We start from the raw sequence: 15,307 nt of genomic DNA on the forward strand, positions 1-15,307 counted from the left end.
GTCTACCCAACACCCTATTGAAGTCAATGGCTAGTAAAACATAGACTTAACTCCTTAAGGCCCAAGTGCTCAGTGACACATAAACCACTTTTTCTCAAAATGGCGAAAAATGGAGTTACGTCTTTGTGTCACTGACCCCTCTATATACATCTAAATAAACTTTGTCCATGCTAATTTTTGCCCATACTACCGATCGCAGATTCTTAAACCCAAATATCATACAAGTCTGACTTAGTATAAATCTAATCATGCCCGCTACTCTCCTACTACTTCTACTACTACAGGACCAGCTGAACGAGGAGCTGCTTCAGGCGCAGCAGAGGAACCACGCCCAGCTGGTGGAGGAGATGGAGAGGAAGCATCGGAAGGAGATGGAAGATAAGGAAGCAGAGATGAAGCTGGAGAAGGAGAAGGAAGACGTGTCCGTCACCACCGGTAAGTTTCTTGGCCCATCCAACGTCATCTTGATTTCATTTCATCCTTTTAGAGCCAAAAGGGATGATATTCTGTCTTAAACCAAAGTTCTACACCAGGGTCCCGTCTTACAAAGAGTTGCAATTGATCCAAATCAGGCTAGTCCTCTAATCAATCCCAATTTTGCAGTCTCCTATCTCTTATGTACATAGTTAAGATTGACATCAATAGTTAATAAGTTACAATTTATATAAACTCTTTGTAAGATGGGCTCTGGTGTTTTCCATAGGAGGTCTGGATCCGAACGTTACGATCTAAATTGGAAGTGCCCTCTGTTGCACAACCATGGATTCAAAGAAAATTGCTTTACGTGTCTAGCAAAAGGGCATCATGGGGGGATTTATAATACAGCAAATCATATATTTAAACCACCCACCCTTTTGTTGAGTACACAAAAAGTGATTTTTTTTTTCCCCCCTCCAATTTTTTTTTTATAAATGCAGTATTGGAGAGATAGATGTAGAACAAAAACAAAAATAGGCTAGTTTTGCATCTTCTCCATCTTTCTTTTATTCTTGTTGGTGATTTGTTAGGCACTGTGAGCATTCCTTGGGATGTACATGAGCACATCAGGCCCCTATTTGACAAAACTTGTCATCAGTGACAAATGACAGTTTTTGTTATAAGCTAGTGAAATCCTTGCTTTGGATTGGTTATCAGCATATTTGTCACTGACTTTTGTCATTTGTCATTGAAAAAAGGCTTCGGGTCCCAGAAACATGGCTATTAATTATTATTGTTCCTATTTTCCCTCACAGCAATATCAGTATTAAAGAAGGCTTATGAGGAGGAGCTTGAGAAGGAGAAACGCATGTCACAGGAGTCCTATCCAAAGGACGTCGAGACCATCATGAAGAGGCACAGGTGAGCAAACAGTGAACAAAAATAAATCTGAAAGTTTTCTTTATTTGTATTTTTCATTTTGATTAATTGAATTCTGCATTTTTCATACATCAATAATCAGTAACAATATGAAAATTTTGTACATAGAGGTAATAATTTGTCAAATTACCATCAATAACACAATTATGCAGAAGAGCTGCAGTGTCAGCGTGCGCTTGAAGTGCATGCAGCTCTTTAACTTAAGATTACAGCGACAGCAAAATATGATAATATAAACAGGCAAAAAAAAAAAAAATCTGAAAGTTCAGCTGTTTATTTTCGCAGCCTTTAGAGATAAGATTGTATGCTTCGGATCCATTATTATTTCTCAAAATTCTTGCTAGGTTATGATTTAAAAAATATCTATATTTATTACGCACTATCTAATTTCAAATCAATTTCACTATCTTTTGATGCCACACCTATTTTGTCATATCATATTTGCTTTGTGGGACATAAAATCTGACAGTGAAGTCTATCAATTGAGTGATTATGAATTTCATAATACTGGAAGTTACAGCATACTTTATTCTCAGGATGATTTGATATTTTAGGATACGTGTTGCAAGAGCAATCCAAATGTTTTTGTAAAGCAACATTATGGGTGGTGAAAATGATGTAGAATCCTTTGAAAGCCTTTTAATTATGATGCTACATGTTTCAACAATTAAATTCATTTTTTACTTCTTTATTATTCTTAAAAATTATTTATTTCATCCTACATGTCCTTATAGTCCGGCAGCCATCACGATATACCTTGTTTTAGGGTCTATAGTTTTTGTTTTTTTTTATTATAGTTCTTTAAACCATCAATTTGAAGAATCCGATTGCTGACACTCTGTCAGCCTTGAGCAATTTGAGATATGTGACGTCACACAAAATGGCCGCCAAAATACCCTTTTTTATCAAAATTAATGATAAAAAAAAATTGTTTACAGTATTTTGCTACATTAAATGTCAGTCAAATATCTTGATTTTTTCTAGGATCATCACTAAATAAAAATTGACGATGTTGTATGATAAAAAATGGCATGTAAATTTGCATAATTCAGATTGGCGCCCTCTATAGACACGTTAATTTGCAAATTTTAAATGATGGCCAAATGCCAATTTCTAACATGAAATTAACATTTTTTATAAGTCAGACGCACTGAATACAATAAGTAAAAATTGTGCACCACATTTTGGTGTGATTTTTTTGTTATTTTGTACTTTAAAGGTAAAGATCAGTTTTGGAAACGCCCCCTCTCAAAAAATGAAATGGAAGCTCTTATCACCAATCATGTGAAAGAATATGTTTTGACTAATACGTGATGATACAAATTTTGCCGAGAAACCGCCTACTAATTGATATATTTGGTAAATTATTATATCTATTTAGATCTGATAGATATCGCGCACGTGTCGTGTAGTCCCATATACATCCTTCTGTGTACAGTGCTTGTAACTTTACCAAGACTGGGCCAAATTTTAATCGTTTTGATGATTCCAGAACCTTGCAGTACACACCAATACTAGATGATCAACCTTTTCTGATTGATTCCACAACGTTTCTTTCACAATGCAATCGCATGACCATAACTGGTCGTTATCTTTAATACTTGAAGAAAACAAGCTAGAATTTCATGCTCTCTGTCCCATAGATATGAGGTACCATATGGTTATAAATGCCCGTTTTCAGTGACAGCATTCCGAAATTTGATTTGTATTTTGAGGTAATACATTCTTTTATATGAACCTATCATGAAAAGGTTCCTCTCTTACAAGGGAGTTTAGTTTAATAAAGCGAAATATCCACCCAAAATGACCAAACATGGTTACCTTCCAATGGCTATCATTTGCTGCTTTAGTTTGATCGTTATAACACTCGACAGAGGCGCGAAAACCACAGAAAATTGTGCATGCTAGTTTTGCTTTGTTGCATTGGCACCGTGATGATTTACATAGGCTTCCACTCGCACAAGTGCACCGTATTAACCTTAATATGTTGTCCGGTGCGAGTTGTACATTTGTATGTACTGTGACAGGGATCAGGGATTTGGTTTCCTCTTCTTTTGAATAGCCATACTTTGTAGGATCCAATGATGTGGGTCGTGACTGCAAGGCGTGCTTCCACACACATGTTTGCAGATGAGCTCTCTTGCCAACTGAGTCCAAAGGGAGTCAAATCTTCTGCTTCATCACTTTCAGCAATGCATGTCCCCTTTTCAATCCCAAAGTATGCCCAAATAGTGTCGCATCCCCTCAACGCATGTTCTGCCAACATCAATGGAATGATATCTTCTAACTTGTGTACAGTGGCAGGAATGCTCTTTGATGACGCCATGATCATTGGCGTTCTAAGTTATTTGTGTAGATAATGATGGACCCTAACCCTAACAGCCAGGACCCTAACATACCTTTTCTCATTAGCAGCAATTTGAATCGCTTGCTGTACTATGATGTTGTCTGCTTCTTCATGTGTTATGGAAAGATCTTCCCTTGGCATGACATCGCTGCCTGGTATCACTTCAACAGATACCTCATCTTGACCGGTAATGACCAGCTTGTGCTTTTGCCTATTTCTGAACACCTCCTCATTCTGCAGAATCACGCATACCGGTATTATGATGTCGATCAACTGTAGTTTGTTGTCAGTAGTTTCTGGGAGGGAAGCAGTGAGGTGGGAAGGAAGACTCTTTTGGATGACTCTCGATTCGTCATGACTTCTAGAAACCCTGGTGGCACACCAACCAAAGATCATCAGATTTTAATCCAGAGTAGAGCACAACCATCAAACGGGCTGTACAAGGTTGCTCAATTAAGTGACACGTCAACCTTTGTCAAATTCTTCAAGTTCGCCTTTGACCTGGTGAAAGCTTTCATGACAAAATATTCTTGATATTGACATATCTTCAACTTGCCTGCAGTCCTATTACTCTAGTCTAAGAGTAGATCAACTTGGTGTCATAGACTTTTGAATCCTCCAATGTTAATTAAACTACACCCTCCAAGTGGTTGAAAACTTCACCTACCTCGGCTCCATGTATTAAGCAACCTCTCCCTTGATCTCGAGCTCAACGTTCACATTGGAAAGGCAGCAACCAAGATTGCTAGACACTCAAAGCAGGCCTGGAAGAACACTTTACTATAAACCACCAACACGAAAATGAAGATCTACCAGGCCTATGTGCTCAGCACTCTCCTGTATGGCAGTGAGTCGTGAACCCTGTATGCAAGTCAGGAGCGCCGTTTGAATGTTTTCCATTTCCGCTACTTGAGGCGAATCCTAGGCATCGAATGGCAGGACCACATTCCAAACAAGGATGTCCTCAAAAAGGAGGGATGATGACCATCTACGCTCTTCTATCACAACGACGGCTGAGATGGCTTGGTCATGTCAGTCGTATGGAAGACGGCCGCATTTCAAAAGACATCTTGTTGGGAAAGTTAGCGACCAGAACCAGGACTGTTAGAAGACCTGGCCTTCGCTTCATGGATGTGTGCAAGAGGGATATGGAGGCCAGTGAAATCAACCCTACAAAATGGGAAGCCTATGCTTCAGACTGCCCCAAATGGAGATGCGCTGTGAAGACATGTATACAGAGGAGTGATCAGAAGAGAGTAGAACAGTGGGAGGAGAAAAGGCAACAAAGACGGTAGCTAGCCACGGCTTCAACAGCACAGCCACACGTGAAATTTGTCTGCAGCAACTGCAACAGGACCTGCCTCTCTAGGATTTGACTGTTTAGTCATAACAGGAGCTGCACAGCAAAAAAACTCTTGCTTGAAGCAGTTAAAAAAGAGGTACAATTGACGGTGTTCAAAGGGAGGGAGTTCCAGAGTCTTATTGTATCCGGGAAGAAGCTCGTCTTTTAGACAAACATTCAGGCAAAATGAACAATTATCTTCTTGGAATGCCCTCTGTGCAGGGATGTTGATGGAGTGAGGAAAGTATGTGGAAAGTCTTTCAGCGGGTTGTTGATGCGAAAGATCATCACCACCTGAGCCTGTACCCTGCGTTCTTGTAATGTTGGCCACTTGAGCTGGTTCAGGATGGCTTCTACTTTGCTTGTCCTGCAGTAGTCATTGCAGAAGGAGCGGACATAGCGCCGTTGACCCATTTCAAGCTTTTTGATGATTGCTAATTGTTTGAGTGTTAGGGTCCCATATAATTATGATGATGGCATACTCCATGATTGGTTGAAGGCGAGTATCGTAGCACAATTATTTAACTTTTCTAGGACATGGTTGGATATTTCTTTGAAGAAAGGCACGGGTGGAGTTGGAGTATTTGCTGATAATGTTGATATGTGGGTTCCAGCTGAGGTTTTTCTGTGCTATCCTATACTTTGCTATATTTTTGTCATCTAGGGTCTGTCCGTGAATTTGATGATGGATTTGCGTTTATTGGTGACATGTAGAACCTGACATTTATGTGGGATGAATTCCATCAGCCAATCACGCTCCCAGCGTTGCAGTGAGTCAAGATCCTCTTGGAAACGTTAGGCGTCTTCCTATGTCTTGATGTTGCTGTATAGCATGCCATCGTCAGCAAAGAGTCTGACTGTTGGGTTTGGGGAGAGGTACGGTGGCAGATCATTGAGGAAGAGGAGAAACAGCATCTGGCCGATAACGCTGCCTTGCGGGATGCCAGATGTTACTTGGCTGGTGTTGGAGATGGGTCCTTCCAGTAACACCTGCTGGGTCCTGTAACTCAGGAAGCCAGAAAACCAAGCATGTGTGGGTTCCCAGATTCCATAGAATTGGAGCTTGTGTAACAGCTAGCCTTCCATGGGGAACCTTGTCAAATGATTTGGAGAAACCAAGGAGTGTCATGTCCAATTGGTCTCTAGCATTGATGCCTTTGGCAAGGTCCAGGACAGCAAGGATAAGCTGTGAGACGCAGGATCGCTTCTTTCGAAAGCCATGTTGTGCATCAGACAAGATGTTGTGGCTTTCAAGGTGGTTCATGTTGCTGCTAAGAACGATGTGCTCCAGTACTTCACAGGTTACTGACGTCCGAGAGACAGCTTTGTAGTTCTCTGGCTTGCTACGGTCACCTTTCTTGAAGATGGGATCAATATAATATAGCCATCTTCCATTTATCAGGTATGCACGATCTGGTTAAGGGAGGCTCGGAAGAATAGAGGGAACACAGGTGTCAGTTTGGTGGTCAGAAGTCTGGCTGGGATTTGGTCAGGACCAGTGGCTTTATGAACATCAAGCTCAGACAGGATCTTCAGAACACCTGGTGGCGAGATAGTAATGTGATCCATGGTTGGGTAGGGGCTTCGTCCTTTGTCTCTCAGACTAGTCATATCTTCATTGCAGTTGAAGATGGATGAAAACTGATTACTTAGAATGTTCGCCTTTGAGAGGCTATCTGAGTAAGTAATTCCATTAGATTATTTCAATGGAGCCAACCCTGAAGCATCGCATCGCTTGCCGTTTATGAAACTCCAGAAACACTTTGGTTTACAGTTGGTGTCTGGGCTGACAATTTCTGTCAGGTACCCGTTGTAGACTTTCTTGGGAATTGTGTCATAGAATCCACCAGGTAACTTCTGTTAAAACTCATGCATCTGTCTGGTACCGATGCCAAATGCTTTATCATCATTCACTGACGCTGGATCAATGCTGGTCTAAATAAAGCCTATGAATGGAACAATAATGTACCGTAAAATCACTTCTTACTGATTCTCTTGTAGATCTTGGTTTCTTTACATGTATCTTAATTTAGACCAAAAAATATGTAAGATAAATGCAGCACAATCGTAATTATTTCATGCATACGAAGCATATAATATGTGTTTAACGTCACGTAGATCTAAGAAATTGGCATTTGGCTGGCACACCTATTTTTATGCAAAATTAATATATTTATAGAGGGCGCTATTTCAAAATATGCAAATTAGCTTGTCATCTATGGCCGTGCAACATCACGAAACAATTTTTAGTGATGGTCCTAGAGAGATACAGACATTTGGCAGCCCAAAATTGTAGAAAAATCCTTGTTTTATATTTATTATACATTTTTAGAGAAAAATCATGTACTTTGGCGGCCATTTTGTATGACGTCACATATCTTAAATTGCTCAAGGCTGACAGAGTGTCAGCAATCGGATTCTTCAAATAGAAGGTTTAGGCAGTCATAATCCATTGAGAAATAAGAAATTGGCATTTGGCTGGCACACCTATTTTTATGCAAAATTAATATATTTATAGAGGGCGCTATTTCAAAATATGCAAATTAGCTTGTCATCTATGGCCGTGCAACATCACGAAACAATTTTTAGTGATGGTCCTAGAGAGATACAGACATTTGGCTGCCCAAAATTGTAGAAAAAGCCCTATTATATATTTATTATACATTTTTAGAGAAAAATCATGTACTTTGGCGGCCATTTTGTATGACGTCACATATCTTAAATTGCTCAAGGCTGACAGAGTGTCAGCAATCGGATTCTTCAAATAGAAGGTTTAGGCAATTATAATCCATTGAAAAAAAAACTATAGACCCTAAAACAAGGTTAGGCCAATAATCTGGATTTGGCTGCCGGACTATTAACATCGGCTATTTTCATAATAACTTCAGGGATCATTAGTGTTCTTCACTTTTGGACATTATTACTTTTGACAATTCTTTGCTTTCGGAACCAAGTACAGTCAAACCTGTCTATATAGCGACCACCCAAGGGAATCACAAAAAGTGGCCTTTGTAGACGGGTTCCTTTAGTACTTGTTTCAATGAGAAGCCATTTTCAAGGGAAACAAAAAATGTGGTCTTTGTAGACAGGTGGTCACTAAAGCAGGTCTGACTGTAGTATCTTTAAGGTTCTTTGGTAGTTTGAAAGAATAGTTGTGACTTCTTAGTTCTTACTCCGTTACTTGATACCTTGCAGGGAGGTGGTGACGCAGATGAACCGGGACTGGGTCATCCTCTCCACCAAGTTCTCTGAGCAGTGCAAGGAGAACACGATGCTGAGCAAGGCCCTGCGCGCCATGCAGCGCTCTCAGAAGGAGGCCCACGAGAAGCTCCAGCGGGCCCAGGTGGAGAACAGGAAGAGGGTCGCCTCGCTAGGGGAGGAGCTGGAGAGGATGGAGGAGGATGAGGAGGAGGATGACGAGGAAGAGGAGGAGGAAGAGGACGATGCGGAGAAAGAGAAGAAAGTCAAGGTGCTAGAGGTATGTTGATCTGAAGAAAATAATAATAAAAATAACAATATGGCTTGTTTACCCAGGGTAGCCTCATCAGTATTCATACTGTTCTCTCTGAGGGCCCTTACAATCATATCATTACTCCAGCTTTAAAGAGAAGGTTGAGTTCTGGGAAGAGGTGATAAATAATTTGTGAGCATTACTCATTCTTATTATGCAAGTGTGGAAGAACATCAGTTAAAACATGTTCCCTCAAAAGCTTGGCTCTTCAAATGCCTTCATATTCTAAATATGCATGTAACATCATAAAACATCGGGGGGGGGGGGGGGGGGGCGACTTTTTACGCCACGTGTTCGTGTAGTCCCATATACATCTTTCTGTGCAAGTGTTTGTAACTTTACCAAGACTTGGCCACATTTCTTATCATTTTGATGATTCCAGAACCTTGCAATACACACAAATTCTTATATGCTAGATGGTCAACCTTTTCTGGTCAGTTCCACACCGTTTCTTTCACAATGCAATCGCATGACCAGAACTCAATTTCAACCGAGCTACCATGAAAAAGTGCTCAAGCATTCAAGGAATTTCTTCCTTCCTACAACAATTTTCCTTCGTAGTTAAGCTTCTAGAAGAGGTGTGTAGATCCCACTTAGCAAGTAGACAATGTACATCACCATCTAAAATTATTGGTTATGATAGATCCCATTTCCAGGTTGTTTATCCTCAAAAAGGAATCGTGTGAAATTTGTGAGATAGCTGGTGAATTATTCTCTGTACTGAACTCTATGTTACCACATTGTACATATAATGAGTTAGAAATGTGAATTTCATTTCTATTGAAATATCTTTCAATTTTTCATGTGGGTTGGCCATGTGTGAACAAGTTCTGTTTAAATGTTTGAAAACTAATTTTTTTTAATAGCAGAGGAAAGATTCTAGATGACAACATTAAAATAGCAATCCTATGAAATCTGTCCACTAATATGATATTTCTGGTCGTAGAGTTATTTGCACAAATAGAATTCTAGTCATTCTTATGGAACATGAACCTTTCCTTCCGTAGATGAATCTAAGATTACGAGAGCTGGAGCTGGAGTTTGCCCGGGATCAGATAGAGACGCTGAGGCAGACTGCAGAGGGCGACACAGCAGCAGGAGCAAGCCACAGGAGGACGACGGGGGAGGAGTACGACAAAACAGGAGCTGGAGAGAAACCTCGCCGGAGCTCCTCCGTCACAACTCAACCAGAGTCTGGTAAGAAAGAATAAACAATAAAAATAATTTAAAATGAACAAATAAATAAGATAGTGTTATGTTCCAGACATGGGTAAGGCCTAAAAAAAAAAGATGTTGTATTGCCCTTTAGGTGCCAAAACATGGGTCGGTTGGTCAGAATTCTTGTAATTTTTTAAATACTTTTTTAAACTCCCTGTTAGGGCTGATATTTCTCTGTTTTGAATGCTTCAATACATGTTTTTTCTAAAACGAAAAAAAAAAAAATCTTTTTTAAAAAGACACCCTTATATTTCTAGATTTTTGGGTCTGTTGCAAATGGCAATACAACATCTTTTTTTTTTAGGCCAGCTGCCAACCATTTGTATTTTGGAGGATTGATTTTCTTTTTTATGTTTTTCAAGTTAATTTCATGACCATTTACCATTAATTCCCCAATATATAAAAAAAAAACCTTTGTATTTTAGCTTTAGAAAATATATTAAACTCCTACTTTTACCTTGAGAGATTTCTAGTCTTTGTTATATAAGGTAGGCAGGTATGCATGACACAAAACTGTTGGGACTGGGGGTTAAAATATTTGGAAAATGTGACATGTTATGGAATTAGTACTGCCTGACATGATGGCATAACCATAAATTACTCTATTTTTCAAACCACACATAAATACAGTTTGAGATGGACAGTGAAAATGTCATATTTTGTAAGCTACATCATGCAATGACTTATCATTTTATCTTTTTTAATGCGTTTTTACCTTGAGAGGTAATTGACTCAGTTTTGTATTATTTGCTTTTAGATGGTGCCACTAGACCAAAGAACCGAAGGAGTCTTTCAGATTTAACACATATGTTCCACAAATCAAAGGTAAGAAAAGGGAAAACATCAGTATTCGCAACTTGAAGATTATGTACATCTAAACAAGTCTTTGACAGGAGTGTGTATGAAGTTTATAAAAGTACTTTTTTTTTTATTCATCTGTATTTTCTTGAAACCAAAGAATTTTAAAAACCAGACCAAACTCTGATGGACAATTGCTCTGTAGAGGAATTTTAGTCAAGGCTATGCTGTGCTTTTTTTAATGGTGAGAGGGAGTTGCGGAGAGAATGAGAAAGGGAGAGAGGAGGAGGGGGGGGGGGGGGGGGGAGAAATAAACATGAGGAATTTTGTGATACAGATGTTAGGCAATTATAAGTACCTACAATGTTGTCCTTTTCCTTTCTAATTATTTGCTTTTGTTTTATTTATTTTTGATTACAGAAAGGAGAGAAGAAGTAACCTAACCCAAAGGGAGAAGCAGTGTCGTTCTTCCTTCTTGATATCAACGAAAGTAGTCCTGATCATCCCAGGCTTGAGAGACGAAAACATTTGAGTGGGTTGACTGCTGAATTAAGAGCAATCTATTTACTAGTATTTATTGAACATTTGCTCTTAATCCGGCATCTACCCACCTCGATGAGAATGATTACTCCCAGCAGAGCAGCTCTAATCCCAGGCTTAACGGAGGAACATTGATGCACCCCTACGATACACCTCTGGGTGATCTTCCACCTCGCTTTGCCCCTGTAGAATGACTTCCTTACTGGACTTTACAGAGGGGAACACTCGTGCACCCCTGCTTGCACTACATGTCAGAATGAAGCCCCCTGTCGATACCTGTCAAGTTAATCTTCCAGCTCAGTTATTCACTGTGTACCTTGTTGTCAGGCTCAGGAGGGTAGCGCTGATCTACCCCCGATGCACCCCTGCTTGGAGTCCATGTCCAGAATGATGTCCCTCTGCAAAGCTCTTCTGGTTTATCATCCAACTAGATAAACTCCTGTCTAACCTGTTATTAGGCTTAGCAGGGGAACACCAGTGCACCCCTGCTTGCACCCTGTCTTTAGAATGACGCCCCTCTACTATACCCCTGCAGTTCATTTTTTCAAGTAAAGCTCCTCCATAGAACAGCTCAGGTACCAGGCTCAGAAGGGGGACCATCAATGCACCCCTTCCAGCATTCTTTATTCAGAGAGAAGCCTCCTTTCGGTCTACATCCAGCCCACCTTGCAGCCCCGCGTTGCAAGACTATGGAGAATCTCTATCAGCCTTTAATGTTTCTATTTGAGTGCCAAGCCAACTAAAAATACGAATACCAACTGCCAAGAACAGATTGTTTCACTGATTTTCCATGTACACGTGTGTATACAGGAGTCATCTGTGTCGCCTTGTCACCCAAGTTTGACTTTGAACCGTCATTGAATGCCTCTGTTTGATATACCTATGATTTGTCTGCCATGATATACTTATTCATCAGCAATTATTTCTACTGTGTATTTCTGTCGTAGCCTCTGAAAGAAAGTGTTCATATAGCTTTATCAACCAGCAGTATTCATTTTTAGAAGCTGGACAATATGACAGTGGCATGCTCCTGTTAAACTAATCTACATGTATATTGGAGTCATAGTAAAACAGCTTCTTTTATTTTAGGGGGGGGGGAGGTCTCTTTCATCCTTCCACTTTGTTGTTATGAAATCAGTCCGTAGAATAACCAACCTCTTTGTTATGGTTCTGTATATATCATATATCCATCATCCCTATAATTTTGTATCTCTGCAAACTTTCAGTTGGAAGATAGATAGATGAAAAAGATGCTAACCTCAACATTTTGTTCAAATTATCCAGTTTCCATATTCCTATTTCAAATTGACTTTTATGTTATCTCGTCACACTTGTGTATAAGAAAAGAAATTAATTTTGTATTCGCTTTGATGAAATACATTTATTTGGATATGCTTATACCGAAATTGTTTATACTTTGTATCCTGGCAATGTCATTTGCCGTATACATTCTGTTGATAAAACTCACATAATTCAATCCTTAAGTTTTTGTTGTACAAAATATTTAAAGAATTTATGACCAAACAAAATAGCATGTTACCTGTTTATAATTTCAAAGCATTGTCTAATCCAATATTAGGTACTTGTCTTAGTGTTATAATCTTTGACTTATACTTCCTTATGCATTGATAATGTAGATAAACGTATAATACCTATATTAACCTCTTGTTACTAGGCACCACTTTATAACGGTTCTCTACGACACGTCCTAACCAATACAGAGGTAAGAATTCAAGAGTGTGCTTCTATCTGTTGTTTATTTTGTTTACTTGAAGACAATGATTGTACATACGTGAATAATTTCACTGACAAGCCAATTTGACAACCCCCCCCCCCCCCCTCATGCAAATACCTCACTCTCGTACTGCCTCTTGCCTGTATCGATCAAAAAATTTCTCATTTGCGCCGCGGATGCCGAATCCGTTCCTCGTGGAGTTTGCGCCTTCAGATAGTCAAATATACGCCCGAGCAGCTCGTAATAATCATATTTATTTATTGCATGTGATGTTGCTATGTAGATTGTCTTATCAGACCCTTGGTCCTCGGATCCTGTTTAGAGTTCAACGTCTTCTTGAATGACCTTAGAATATGCTGCATGATGTTGGCAAAATGATATTGTGGAAGGTGAAATATTAACTTTGCTTAAAAACACTATATTTTGAAGAAGAGAGTATGTTTTTTATGTTTTTTGCAACCCACCAAACCTATTACTTACTTTTACGAATGTAGTAATGCATTTTTAATTTCTTTCCAAAAAAATTCATTGTATATTATTAATTTTGGATAAACTTTGTATGTTATGTCCTTTGTGACTTTTTGAAAGATATTATTCTATGAATTTGAAAAAATGTGAAATGTTAACATGATATTTTTTTTTTAAACTGTTTTGTTTAAAAAAGAATTTGAGTTTTGTATAAGGAAATCAACTTACCATAAATGCAAGGCATAATTTATCAACTAATTTCATTATGTTTTCGTGACCAAACAAGTTCCGAGATATATTCCAAAAGCTATTCCATTTTTTTGACACTTGTGGCCATCTAGACTATAGACTAACTACAATAGATATTTCTATAAGCAAGATATTATGTTATTTTAAACAAATGTTTACCTTATTCATATTATTGTTTCCATCTTCCCATTATGTAGGGATTTCATATCATGCTTTGTTGAATATCGTCCTACTTGATTTTATGTTATGTTGTGCTAATTTTTGCATGTTAACAAAGAAAGATTTTTTTAAATGTCGATATATTGACTGATATATGAATTGGAAGCGGAATAGAATAGTTTTCTTATACAGGATTCATTTTTATTATGATATCATTAGATAGACCTCCAAACTGACAAACATTTTTTCTAGATGACAGTTACAACAATTACAACTGAATAAGCTTAACTTTGGTTCATTATATTTTCATATATTGTTTTAAATTGAACATTATTTTTTAAAGTAATCTTGTAACCTCAATACACAATTGTGTTTTAAAAGGCACACGCTGTTCTGTGTCTAAAACTCAATTTTTGTTTTTCCTTCTAAATTAAGTTTTCCCAATACATGTGCAAAATTATTATGAAATTTTGGTATGATCCAAGTGGGGGAAGTCCCTCGACCGAACACTCCATCAGACCCTTATTGGAGAGATGTCTAATTTTTGACAATTTCTATGCACTTCGTTTTTCTTCTGGAGTGTTGATGCTAATCAGATGCTCTGAAGTACATACTTTAAGAATCAAATTATTTGAATTTAAATGTAACTTCCCAGTTGTATAATAACAGGCAATATACTGCTTCCAGATCGACAACACAATAAGTACGGTTGTCATTTTCTAAGCGCGCCATTGAGTATATTTTCTCGCAAAGTGTTTTCTACTCTGTGCTTTCAAAGTGTAAACAATTCAATTTAAAGCAATCTTTGTAAATACTTAAAACGATAGCATTCTTGCATTTCGTGTTGCGAGAATAGAGCGTGAGAGAAAAAGAGGGAGCAAGAGAGAGAGAGATGGATATATCGAGATTTACAAGATAATGTAAGATTATTATTATGATTAATATTCAACTAGGCACAGACTCATTTTGTTATGTAGTGAACGTCGACTTCATCTTCGGAGTAAGCCTTCCTGACTTCAGTGTTAATAAGTGAACCACATTTAATAGTGGCATGTGTATGTATATATCTAAAATCTTCCTTCTCTAATACCAGCCAATTCCTGTTTCCCTTCTTTGTAAAGCTCATCTATTTATTTGTAGTGGGAATATCATATGTATTTTGTAGTTGACGCTCATCATTTACAGACAGATTTATTTTATAAGCAAGCAAGATCAGTATTTTACTCTTTTTTTTTATCATTCATTCATGCAGACTGTCTTTGTGTATTATGTTATACAATGGTGACCTTCAACCTGTGTCTATGACCTCCATTTTGAGGTCGCTTTCAAGGAAAGGGTCAGTGAAAAGGGTTAGAGTTGGGAGAGAGAAGGATTTATTGAATGTTATTTGTATCTTGTAGGTATATGAGTGTGGATACATCCATTCGTGTTTGTAATTATGTTTTCTCGACACAGATCAAAAAACAAGTTTCAGACATTATATGTTATAACATGTATTCTTTATGATAGTATTAATAAATTTACATCAATATTATAAAATCATTGTTTATCGTTGTTTGTTCAATAAGCTATGAGCCTGTCCTT

General features: G+C 38.3%; 1 protein-coding gene across 2 annotated transcripts in view; it reads left to right on the forward strand.

Moving 5' to 3' along the window:
• The window catches only part of LOC100893707 (myosin phosphatase Rho-interacting protein), a 93,130-nt gene extending 77,868 nt beyond the window's left edge, over positions 1-15,262 (forward strand). For both annotated transcript variants that reach the window (XM_030984351.1, XM_030984352.1), the window contains 6 exons: positions 285-435; positions 1,233-1,338; positions 8,241-8,523; positions 9,564-9,753; positions 10,532-10,599; positions 10,993-15,262. In XM_030984351.1, coding sequence (XP_030840211.1) covers positions 285-435; positions 1,233-1,338; positions 8,241-8,523; positions 9,564-9,753; positions 10,532-10,599; positions 10,993-11,010 — 816 coding nt within the window. In that variant the 3' untranslated portion in view covers positions 11,011-15,262. The remainder of the gene's footprint in view (positions 1-284; positions 436-1,232; positions 1,339-8,240; positions 8,524-9,563; positions 9,754-10,531; positions 10,600-10,992) is intronic.
• The last annotated feature ends 45 nt before the right edge of the window (positions 15,263-15,307 follow it).

Source organism: Strongylocentrotus purpuratus, unplaced genomic scaffold (genome assembly GCF_000002235.5).
Source record: "Strongylocentrotus purpuratus isolate Spur 01 unplaced genomic scaffold, Spur_5.0 spur5_scaffold_14, whole genome shotgun sequence".
In the NCBI taxonomy this organism is placed as follows: Eukaryota; Metazoa; Echinodermata; class Echinoidea; order Camarodonta; family Strongylocentrotidae; genus Strongylocentrotus; species Strongylocentrotus purpuratus.